Source organism: Cheilinus undulatus, linkage group 17 (assembly GCF_018320785.1).
Source record: "Cheilinus undulatus linkage group 17, ASM1832078v1, whole genome shotgun sequence".
Lineage (NCBI taxonomy): Eukaryota > Metazoa > Chordata > Actinopteri > Labriformes > Labridae > Cheilinus > Cheilinus undulatus.
Window position 1 is genome coordinate 15,482,593 of NC_054881.1, and position 12,760 is coordinate 15,495,352.

Consider the following 12,760-nt stretch of genomic DNA (forward strand, 5'->3'; position numbering starts at 1 on the left):
AGTTAGCTCATCTTGGTACTGATGATGCAGTAGCAAAGGTTAAAAAAAAACAAAGAGGATCATGATTTGGCAAAGAGAAAAAGAGTTTGAATGGGAAGATACTAGACAAAAGGCAACAATCCTAAGGTCGAGTGTACATCCCTGAAGATATTATAACAAATGCAACCTTAACCCTTGGAGCACCAAGACAGTTTTGGCTATTTTTGGTCCATCTGTATTTTTATGCAAAAATGCAAAAAAAATGCATATAGAATCTCAACATTTGGAAGCATAATAAAGTTAGAGACATACATTTTTTTAAAAGAACAACCTGGACTATCAGAATATGTGTGCTGTCAAGATGTCAGATAAAGGAATCAAAAATTATATGACCAGATAAACCAAGTAATAGAAACAAAACTAAAATTGAATTTCATGGAACTTGATACAAATCACACCCAGACTAACAATGGCCAAGCCTTTTCACATCTACATTTAGTTCCTGTAAGGACAAAAATAATTTTTTAACAAACACAACAGAAACTATCACTTTCATTTATCTCCATAATATCACTTCACATTTTGCACACGTGATATTCCAGTGTGTACATTGCGCGCCATTTTAGGAACCAGTCATCATGTTTTTATTAATTGGGCCATAGAGGACTATTTTTTTCTTACCTTTCCAATATGGCAGATAAATCTTCTGTCTTGTGTATCTTTGGCTGGCCCTGATTGGCCGCTACTATCAAGAAAACAATAGAAGAAGAAATTGGAGCATCATGATTGGCAGACAGGCTAACAAGAAGTTGTCTTATGTCATCATGGATTTAGCAATGTGGATTTGTAGTATCAAAGCTCTGAATAAACACCACGCTTTGCGCCTGGATTAAACATGTTTATGAAGGGATTTAAATACCAGGAGCCAATAGTAGATCAGCAAAAATGTCAGCTTCAGATCACAATTTATTCCATAAAGCTCCGTCTCCAGGTTCCAGATAGAGTTGGGATTGTATGCGATCCAGCGGGTTTTGGAGGGTAGTGCTAGGCTGTATTATCCATGTTATCACTGTCACATGATTAGCTGCTTTCCTGGGTTATGTTTTAAAGTTGGACACAAACAGATAAATTCATCTTTTTTAGGGCTTTATATATGCACTTATTCATAGAGGAGGACATTGGAAAAAGTCTTAAACAGGGATGAGGAAGTAGGGAATGATATGCTGGGAAGGAGCCACAGGCTAGATTTGAACCCAGGTGACTGCTTACATGAGGCGCCACAAAACTGCTAGGCTATAAGCGTCCCAGTAAATCTATCTTATGCCAAATACTTGTCTTTTTCCTTGTTGATCTTCAAGCTATTTTAAGTTTGTTACCACACAAACCTATCTGAAATAGTACTTATAAATAAATACATAACTCTACAATGTAGTCATTAAGCCATGGACTATAGACAATATTTATACAGTACGTACTCCACATGTACACAGTCTGCAAACATTGGGCTGTAGACTCTAGCAGAGTCATAATTGAGAAAGATCTGGTATGATCAGGCCTTCAAGAGAAGAGAAATCTCCAGCAACACCTGTAGTTTAAGGAACCACTTTATTAGACCGACGTGTTTCGGCATGTAGCCTTCATCAGGGTCATCCCATTTTGTTCTCTTCAAGACTCTCTTCATCCTCCATATACCTTGGAAGTTGGTGAAGTTGTGCCAGATTTACCCACTTCATGATCAAGCCTTCAGTCAGCATAACGTCTTTGGTAGCTTTGCCACCCTCAACAATTGCAAGTTACCTTTGAGGGGGAGGGATCAAAGCATTAGAGAGAATTGGTGCACAAAAGCAAACAAAAAGGAATTCCCACATTATGTACTGTAAGATAGAAATTATGTCTCAGTTTCTACACTATCACTCATATTTTAAATTGTAGTTTTCATTGAGATAACTCCTGAATCCGACAACTTTTCCTACTTACTTTTTCCTAATTGGGCAATATTTTTTGTAAGAGGCACTGTTTGTGTCAGTATAGAATAAAAGAAGATCTGTACGTGTAACTTTACTAAGATTTTGCGGAATAAGAGCTGTTACATTTTTCAGTATTGTGTTTTTTGACTCTGTTTGTTTTTCTAATTCATCCTCTTTTGTTTCCACAGCGATCCCTATGTCAAACTGTCCCTCTATGTCGCAAATGAAAACAGAGAGCTTGCCTTAGTCCAAACAAAAACCATTAAAAAGGTAGGTCGTAAGGTAAGAAGAGATTCTGCTGCACACATCTTAAGCACTCTGTTTTTCTAAGCTTGTACCTAAAGACCTAATGAATTGACTGTTAGACCAGCCAACTCTTCGACAGTAATCTCCTCCCACACCTGCACCACACTTAAACCATAAAGCCCCTTAAATGAGGCTTTGTTCACCTCCCTTTTATCCCACACGTTTGAGATCACCAAATCTTCCTAACATAACAATGCCACCCCCGACAACAGCAGCGTGCTTCCTTCAAATCAAGGCTATAATACAATCTTGGAAATGTCAGGAAGTCACCAGAAGGCAGTGCTTCCTATTCTGAGAGTGGAGTGCAGGGCTTTATTCCCCCAGTGGCCTATTTTAGGGAGCAGGCCTGTACACAGCAGGGGGAGCTATTACTTGCTATAATCATAACCCTCATTCAGAGGGTATTTTTATTTGAAAGTGAGTTGTGTTTTGACACTAATATCTATTTTTATTGCCAACATTGTGACTTAATAGTTTCAATTGAAGCCTTTATTCACATATAATGCAGAAAATGTGACTGATATAATTTGCTGTGCAGCTGAGGCTGTCACATATAGCTTGAATCTGCAAGCAGCTCTGTATTTCTTTGCACCTTTTGCCTGAAAGGTTAGCTACTTGTAGCTGTCAGCCAACCCTCTGCAGGAGTCAGGCGGCTCAGGCCTCCATGCAGGCAGACATATGCTGCCAGTGGCCACGGTTGCCTTATTGGATATAAATAGCTGACAATGCACCGCTATGTGGAGCAGCAGAGAAAGAAGCATCACTGCCTGCTCGGCTCTTCTGTGGGCTCTATGTGTCTTTAAGTGGGACACCTTTGAAGGCATCTTTGTTGTGAAAGCTAAGAGACCGGCTTGAGGCAGCTGAGCTTTAAAAAAGATAGTGAATAGGACTGAGAATAACATCGGCAACTTGAAGTTAGCTTAAGCCTGCAATACCAAACACCAATATTTACTCTATTCTTGATATTTTTTATTAATTGATGAAAGAAAAACCAAAGATTTTAGCCTCGAATAGGCCTAATTTTAAAGGTCAGTGGGTTCATTTGTAATTCTTGTCCGTCAGCAGCTTCTTTTTAACAGAGATGTTAATTTACTACTGCCATAAAATGCTGCAAAGTGTTTATTAATCAGAGTTACTTGTGAAATTAAAGCTTCATTGACATTCTGGTGTTTAACTCATTTCAATCACAGAAGGAATTTTAATGTGATGTGTCACATAGCTCTCAGTCCAGTAAAAATATCAAATGTGTGAGGCAGAAGCAGACAGTCGGTGTACTAACATGGTGGGTTGATCCGTCAAGAAAGAGGGATAAAATCCTCATAATGTTGTTAATCTACGGACTAACGCCTATCACTGTGACATGTTAGCCATAAACGCCCTCTAACAGTGTAAGAGGATCATTCTGACGTACAGGAATTTTTCACTTGGGCTCAGGCTAAGTTTTCATGATCTACAATTTATATATGCTGTTCTCTCTGCTTAATAGATATTGCTCTTAGCGTTTTTATGTTTTATTTCAGACCCTTAATCCCAAATGGAACGAGGAGTTCTACTTCAGAGTGAGTACACATAATGAACCTTTTTCTGTGATTTACTACGTGTCAGATTCCCCGTCTTCCCAGTGTCCTCCACCATGATAGCCTGTTATTGCAGCTGTTTACTCTGTTGTGTGAGTGTTAAAGTTGTTAATCTCTGGTTGCAGTTTAACTTCCCTCAGCACCACTGTAATCATAAACAGTTCATTACACATTAGGCTTAAGCTGAGGCAAATGATCACTCCTCTTTGTTTGTAATAAAAGGTGAACAGGTCATTAGAGGAGAGATAAAGCCAGACGGGGAGATGTTGGGGAAAAGTCTAATCTTACCATGAAGGTGGTGCTTTTTTCAAAAATGTTAAGGTGATAAAAGTGGATAAGTAAAAGCAATAAGCAATGTAATGTTAAATCAATATAATATGAAATAAACAGCATAAAAGGAGTAGGAGGAGGGTAATACTTATTGAACATTACCCCTTAATGTCCTTTACACTGTTACTTACCCCCTCAAAATCAATGATTTGACACAAAATATTGATTTGAAACTGATATAACTGATTTGAAATTTTTTTCATTTTCTCCAATAGAAGTATTCCCTAAGATGCAACTGAGTCCATGAGCAAGTAGTCTTCTAAAAATAGCATTACGAGCTTTTTATGATCGTTAAACTGACCAATGCCATTGATTGTAAGATGAGACAAGGTGAACAGGACTGCATAATTTTATGTGGGGTTTTGGTCTCATAACTGTCTGTATTTTCTTTCTTTGCACCCATCTTTAGCACATATTGGGTTCTTTTGAACCCTAAGCCCTACTTCAAGGCTATTTTCATCAGTTTTTCATTAATTAAATAGTCTTCCAGCCAGGTCATGTCCTCCTTGGATTTCTCTGTGCTGTTTTCCTTCATTTTATATGTTTTTTTGTTGCTTAAGTGATCCAAGGTCTATAGACAGTGGTATATAAATTATCTGATGCAGTGTTCCCCATAGAATGCATGGCCACTTAGCCCTTCCTCAGTATGCAAGTCTAATTAATTTTCATTTCAGCAGTATTACATTTTATAAAGTGCTCAAATAACATCCCCTGCTTTTTTGGGATATTTTAGCCCGTATTCCATAATCATAGCAAGAGAGCTGCATGTATAAAGGTTTATTATTGATTAGGTAGAGTATCAAAAGCATTATCCTTAAGTGCAGGAGTACGGGATAAAAATAGCAGCAAGAAGCTTCACAAAAATGTTGAAACAACAGCGTACTAAGCTTTATTTTTAATATGAGACTTGGTGCTTTAATCAGTACATTCACAGGAGGGACTTGCTAATGGACAGAGATTATATACTAATTTTAAAACAAGAAAAAAACGCTCTGCAAATATACTCAGATGGCCCGCCTGAGTATTGTGTAATTCTGCAGACATTTTTCATCAAATTGATCATAGATGTGCGTGGTTCTTAAATCAAGCTGGATCAGAACTTCATTTATAGCAGGGGTCTTCGCTGTAAGGCATAGTAATCATCTGAGATTCAAAAATTACAGAATATCCAGTGTTTCCCAGCTTATTTAAATAAATAAATAAAAATAAATTTTAAAAAAAAGTAGGTAAGTAGGTAGCCTAACTTAAATCAAAAGGAGTAACGATTTTGTTAAATTTTGTTCCTGCAGGGTTTGCACCCTTTCTCGAGGCATTTTATTTTACGGGGCTTCCTAAAAAAAAACATGGCCTAGAATTGATATCCCGATATATTTTGCTATATCCTGATACACGATTTATATCGCGATATTTTGAAATGTCCTCTCAGCAGCTGTATTTAATTCAGCCCCAAATGACTGGTGATTAAATGTTTGGTGATTAAAATAGACTGTTCTATTGGATATTTAATAAAATTGTATGCAGGAAGTAAAAAATCAATATATAGTCAAATTTAGTAGTTTTATTTTGAAATGGACTTTACTCAGTCTTTTACTAATAAATCAAAAATACATAAATCATGAAATACTCTGTATTTTACAGTGTATGGAAAGTCCTGAAATGTTTCTGTTATGTTTACTATTGCTGATTATAAAATGATTATTTCCCTCATTAAGGGTGGAAGAAACTTACACAAAACTCACCAAACCTGCATGAAGCCAGAGGTTAAAACCCTGCAGTCTAGTCCTCCATTCAGGCTCACAGCTGTGATTACATTAGTCCATTATCTGTGCTGATGAACGCTGGACCAGTTTCTGACAAGTTCATGACACGAGAGCGTCTTTAGACCTTATTCAGTAAATTCTCCTGTGTGATCATGGGGGATAAAGCTTGTCTGGAGGCGGGAACATTTTAACTCCTTGTTGTCAGTGTTTTGAACTGTAAGGCTGATGGCTGTTTTCTGGATGGACGGAGGAGAAAAAGACAGCTCTCTGCTGTGAGAGATGCACTCAGGGACAATGGGAGAAGCGAAACTCCAGTGAGAAAAGCACCCTGGCTGCTCAAAACTTTCACGAAATTTGTAATCGGATATTCGCGATATAGTCATTTTAACAACATGCTACATTCACAGAGTGAGGGCGAACAGGTAGCGCCAGAATCTATTTGTGGCGGGCCTAATTTATTTGTGGCAGTGCACCACAAAAAAATTAATGTATGGGAAAAACTGATATCATAACTGACCAATAAGATTCCAGCATTCAGTAATGCTAATCTGAAATGCCAGATTTACTATTCATTTATCTATTGCATGGATATTTATTTATTTATTTATTTCGGACAACAAACAATAAAAAAGTGAACCAATGATAAAACAATTCATCCACAAAGTTTTTCATGAGTCCAAAACAGGAGTAGGAAGAAGCCGAAGCTTTTTGAGTCCTACCCCCACTTACTGTCCTTTTATAAACATCATGATGTTCCCGTGTCACTCTTTATCCCAAGCCCCCCTCACCCACCCCCGCCCTCATTCATTCACTCACTCACTCACTCACCCATCCTTCCATTCATTCTTCATTCTTAAGCGTAGCACATTCAATAGAGACAACTTGTGTCAATCCCCAATCTTACAATTCCAAAAAAGGTAAGGGATATGTAGAACGAAAAGAACGGAGAAGAACAAAATCAAATTTTCTGTCATTAAAGGCTTCCAGTGTTGCTCTCTGCCTTTGTTTAATTTAAGAAATGTTGTCCAGTTCTGGCAAAACTGCTGATGTGGTTAAGTCCAAGCTGATCTCTCCACTAGCAGCCATTGTATACAACCACTGACAGAACAACTAACCCCCCTTAATGATCACAAACTTATGCAGAAGCAGGTCGATGGAGGAGCGCAAACATCTTTAACATCATGAAAAGCTTTTGGTGTTGTTTTAATTCTTTAATAATACAGAAACATGGTCCAGTTCTAGTAAAACTGATGCTAAGGTAAAGCTACATCTGAGGTAATCACCACACAGAGGCAGCTATAGTAAACAGCCTTGATCACAGCTAAATCCTTCCTGTTGCTATCACCTTTTTATCTTCAAATGACACTGATCATTCTGAAAAGTATTCAGTTTGGCACCAACATTGTGGATTGGAGCTTTTTAAGATGGATTTGCCTGATGACAGACATGGAGTATGGCAAATCCATGAGTTTTGCAAGGTTAACAGAACATGGTGTCAGTGGAGGTCCACTGTGTTCCATGAACTGCCTTTAGATGTTGGTACTCCTCCACTGACACAACTCTGTATGGCCCTGAAAGTATCGCCTCTCACTTAGTTACCCAGTCACATACAGACCCGTGTGTAGGGCTGACCTTGGCAGTAAGCCAAAAAAGGGACAATACAGAGTGTTAGTGGTCGGCCTCTTTATTGTTCATTAAATAAGATCATGCAATATCTCTTTATGTTCTTTGAAAGCTTCACTGTTTTTATGATTTGGTAATAATGTGTGATTGTGGTTATACTAGGCAACACTGAAATTTGTGATTGTAATTATGATATAATACATAAATGGTGAAATGAGTCTGGTTATCAAGGAAAATGCAAAGAATGGTGATAGATTTGAAGTGTGTATTTTTCAACTCAAAACACACAAAAGCACAAAATATATATACAAACCTGACGTTTTTACAGTACTGTTTTGAAAAATAAAATCTTTTTGAAAGTAAAGGTTATTTTGTAAAGTAAAACGGTGACACTATTGGAAACTTAAAGGCCTATCTGCAGGCATTTTTGGTAATCTTTCAAACACTACTTAACACACAATTATTGAAGCCTTTAATGCAATTATGTAATTTCACACCCAGACATTGTTATTGCAGCCATGATCAATTGTGCTACACTACAATGTCATTTAATAAAATGTATTTACAGATAAATTCTGATACATTTTCAGGCTATAGCCTTACTCTTGCAAAAACAAAAATCATGTTTATAATGATGCATTAATGAAGCAATTGTGATATGCTTCACCAAAGAAACCACTCATGATAGCTGTGTTGCAATAAGCAAAGCAGACTTATTGGATTCTGCACAGTAAAGCGGGAAACCCAGATATTAAAGTCTGTGATGAATTAGATGTTTCTTCTTGCATGGCAGATCTAAAGGGTTTAAAATTCAGTAATACTGCTTAATTTGAGATTCAAGTGGAGAAGAGTAATTTTCAACCCTTAGGATAAGTACAGTATACAGAAAATTAAGACCACACAAGGGTTAAAAATGCAGTCCTTATAATGATTCAGGACTGATCACCCTCTAGCTACTGTGGTTTAGCATTTTGCATAATCCCATGAGCAGTTACTCATTAAATATTTGTATACAAATATAGTATGTACATTTGCATTGACTTTGCATGCTACAAACAGAATCAATGGATGGCTGCTACATTCTCTCTCCTGATATTTTGTCACCCACACAGGTGTGTCCACAGAATCACAGGCTACTCTTTGAGGTGTTTGATGAAAACAGATTGGTAAGATTCACATTTTCTAACCTCCTACCTTTCACTCCCTCTGTTGTTTTCTATCACACATATTTTAGTCATGCTCTTTTGACAGCTTTCATGAGCATTTGATTTATTAAGTTCTGCTCAGTGTGATCCCCATCTCTATTTTTTATTCACTTTATGCATTTTGTTGCTACTTTAAGCTGTTTAGAGATTTTTATTGTCTTGGTAACATGCCATTTGATTTCCTTTGATGATCACAGGCTTTCCAACAGCAATTTATTTAATAGTTTCATCTGAATCATGCCTATAAAACTTCATTGTAATACCAATCTTTTAAATCAGTTATCCCAGAGCAATTCTGCTTCCAGGAATCACCACCTAACTGCAATGATTTTTACTGATTTTACTTGCACCCCTGTGTTGTCACAATCATCCTCTTAGAAACTCTCTGTTAGATTTCATCTACAGCAGCAGTAGAGTTGGTCATCGCTCTACTGTAAGATGTGAAGTTTGATCCCCGGCTCCTGCAAAAGGGGTGGAATTTAACTATGAGTGGCCCAGCCATTTTTGTGGGCGGTCAAATCATCCGAGAACACATCCCAGTGTAAACATTTGGGAATGGCTCTATCACAGGGAGGAGGCGGGGCTCTTTGGTCAGAGTAGATCTGCTCATTTCTTATCATGAAGTCGGTGAGAACAAGCAGAAGCATAATTGATGCTATTTACCATCACAAAATCCTTCTGTTATGTTACTTTTATTTACCCTCCAGTGGCTGGTAGGTTGAGTAAATTCAACAGACACTGCTCAAAAATACCTGTATTTGCCTGGTGGCAGGTGCTAATTTCCCACCCCCTCCTGCAGTCACATGTCAAGACACTGCGCCCCAAATTGCTCCCACTGCAGTAGAATGTGAATGTATATGAATGAGATTAGTTAATGCTGATGGACACTTTACATAGCAGCCTTTTCCTTCAGTGTGTGAATGTGAGAGTGCGACCTAGGGTCTAAAAGAGCTCTGAGTTGTCAGACGACTAAAGGGGTGCTACACAAGTTCAAACCCATTTACATTTACTCAAACAGAGAAATAGAGTAAATTGAATACTATGAAGGCAAGCTAAACAAGCACAGTGCGCATGCTGCTCTGCTTTTTAAGCCTGTAGTCCAACCACTACATTCCTCCTAAGTCAAAATTCTCAGATTTCCCCCACAGATGAGAACACTGGCTTCCTTGACTTGTGAAACGAAGCCTGTTGTAGGCCCTCGGTTGCTATGACAACTGGATTAAGTGCCTGCACAAAGTCAGGCATTGCAGCAATTAAAAACAGCACAAGTAGGGCTTGATATTAACTTTCACTAATTCACACTTTTGTGGAACCTTCAACCTGGCAAAGCATCTTCAGAATGAGATAAGAGGCTGTTAACATAATGGAGACTTTGTCCTGTGAAAGAAAAGGATGTGAGGCTGCAGTGATATTTGTTTCGAATGGCTTCTCTGTAACTCTGGAGTTAGATGTTTGATAAACAAACAGCTGATGCAGCTCAGTGTGGTGTGATGTTCTTGGCTGGACGAGGAACATTCTGTCTGAGCCTCACAGGTTCAAGGCAAATGCTTTTATGCGTGAAGACCTACCGTGGGAGGTTGAAAGATGTGGGGCTTTTGGAAACGTACGTTCTGCAGTTCTCTGATAACTTTAAGTGCAGATTGCACGATTAGATGTGCAATCTTCTGGTAGTATAAGCACATACATGGACCTGTTGTAAGTGAGAGAATCTCTGGCGCTCAGCCGTCTAAGAAAAGGGCAGCTGTAATTTTCCCTCACAGTACAGGACAGTGGGGGTTTCGAGTTGTTGTATAGATGGGGATGACACAAGACAGCCTCAAGCCTGCTCCTCTCCTTATATGTCTGAGGAGGTGCTTTTCTGTCTCTCTAGGTACATGCCAAAGCAGCTCCTCCACCTCAGGCCAGTATTTATTTGAAGGGCTTTCTTGTTCTCCTGTTTCCATGATCTGTTGAAACCTTTGACTAAACTTAGTGCTGCAGCTTGTATTGAAGATTGCTGTTTACCTAATGATTAATGGTGATGTTTTTACATTGTCTTTCTTTTTAAAGAAGCATGCATATCAATACGTTTTGCAGCAGGGTTGCCACAATACCAGAATTTTAGATTTCGATATAGTCGTAGTAAAAGTTAAACAATATCAATACAACAGCGACAATAAAAGTCCTTGGCACCCAATTTTGGGTTGTTTCTTGCTTGTATGATGTGCAACAGGCGGCTCAAGCCTGCGGAAACATTCAATTATTCAAAGGGGTTTTTTAATAGTGATTTTTTTAACTACATTTAAGTAGCCCACTGCTAGATTCATCACTCAAAAATGGACTACAATACCTGATCCAGTGGCATGTGCACCACCAAGTTTATGATTAGCCTTACTCTACTGAACATTACCTGTAGCTATTATATTAGTGTGATATTGTGAATATTCTCCATTAGATGTAATGTCATTCCATACATTACCTGGTTGGTAAACATAATTTCTTCCTCAGATCTGTTTGTCCATTTGTTTCACATATTATCCACTCATTGCGGGGAGGGCACGGAGTAGCAGAAGGAATAACTCCCATGATTCCCCTCTGGTTTTGAAGTCATTCCCTCCCTTTATTGTGATTTTAGCCCCCTGGCAGATGTACTGGATGTTAGAAATACCAAAAATTGCAATCAAACCTTGCACTCAGTCTAAATTGCACAAATATGTTGGCAATGTTTTGGCTCTAATAAAAGCCAACATACATATGTTGGAGTAAGGTTGCTATAGACATGTGAAAACACTGAGATCTATGTGTAGCTCATTTTTTTAGACCATTAGAAAGGTGTTCACCTCTTTCATGGCTTGGTTTTATTTGATCAGGGCAAATATATGAGCCACTGACATTACCTGCCTTGATGGGGAATTACCAGTGCCTCCAAGGCTTCAATGATATATCTTCACATCGCAGTTCATCTCAATACAGTCTGTTGTTAGCTGATGTCACTGCCTTCATTGAAACTTAACCCCAGTTACCTGCAATGATTTTGTTTATTGTAGGTAAATTTCCCAAATGTATCAGCCATGGTGTCCTATAGGCTATTAAAAGTATCCTAATGGAGAGATTTGTGCCAGAAAACAGTAAATTTAATCCCCAACTTCTGGCTCTCTGCTCTGGCACAGAGCCAGGCAGCTGCGCTCTGATCAGAAGCATCTTTTTTATTTCAGAGAGGATTGTCTTTCTCGTGAGTGGGTGTGGCTTCAGCTCATTCAACATGCTCCCATGAGCCTAATTTTTCTTGATTTTGAAACTTAATTTTATAAACTCAGAGATGTTTTTCATAACTGAAATTTAGCCTGGTGGTTCATAACACAGTGGCCTTTCATACAACAAACCTGAAATAAAGATTTTTTTATTACCTTTCATGGACTTTAATTGTAGCCCGTCCTTGTTGGCGAGTCTTTTTTACGTCATGTACTGCCTTTTGAGACCTGCCCCCCTTCTGTTTGACAATGAAAACTTCACACCATGAGGCATGTGTGAAGGAAGGAAGCTTTCGTAAGCAGGCTGTCCTGAAATTTTCAGCAGTGTATGTGTGAAACAACTAGATGCACAAGTGCCTCCAAACTGTAGTAGAACCATATATGTTGCTGGGGATAAATATAGCACGCAAAGAAAGAAGTTGAATAGGCTGACTTTACAGTGTAGCGCTTTGTTTGAAGCAGGCATGTTATGTCATTTTGCAAGCTGGGCTTGCTGCCATAAGACCACACATTGGCATTTTGTTTCTTGTATCCAGAACATTCTCCATAACATTTCACACACACATTTATTGACTGTGCCTAACAGTAGGCAGTGTGTCATCACTGAGTTTAATAGCCTGCCAAGCCACAGCGTCTTTATGCTCTGCTGTCTTTTCTTTTCTTTTTGGGACTCTCTGTGGCTCCAGTCAATACCGCCTGTCTCCTTGATGCCCTCTTGCCCACAAAGGAGAACTTTCATTTCTTTCTTTTCGTCCGTCTACGCTGTGGTGCAGCATCAGTGGC

The 12,760-nt window shown here is 38.5% G+C and overlaps 1 protein-coding gene across 5 annotated transcripts in view; it reads left to right on the plus strand.

The window, feature by feature from the left end:
* nedd4l (NEDD4 like E3 ubiquitin protein ligase) overlaps window positions 1-12,760 on the plus strand; it is a 94,633-nt gene that overhangs the window by 18,069 nt on the left and 63,804 nt on the right. For 3 of the 5 annotated variants that reach the window (XM_041811398.1, XM_041811400.1, XM_041811401.1), the window contains exons 3-5: window positions 2,135-2,216; window positions 3,773-3,811; window positions 8,655-8,708. In XM_041811398.1, coding sequence (XP_041667332.1) covers window positions 2,135-2,216; window positions 3,773-3,811; window positions 8,655-8,708 — 175 coding nt within the window. Of the gene's footprint in view, window positions 1-2,134; window positions 2,229-3,772; window positions 3,812-8,654; window positions 8,709-12,760 lie in introns of all 5 variants that reach the window. The other 2 variants (XM_041811396.1, XM_041811399.1) reach the window with 1 other exon arrangement.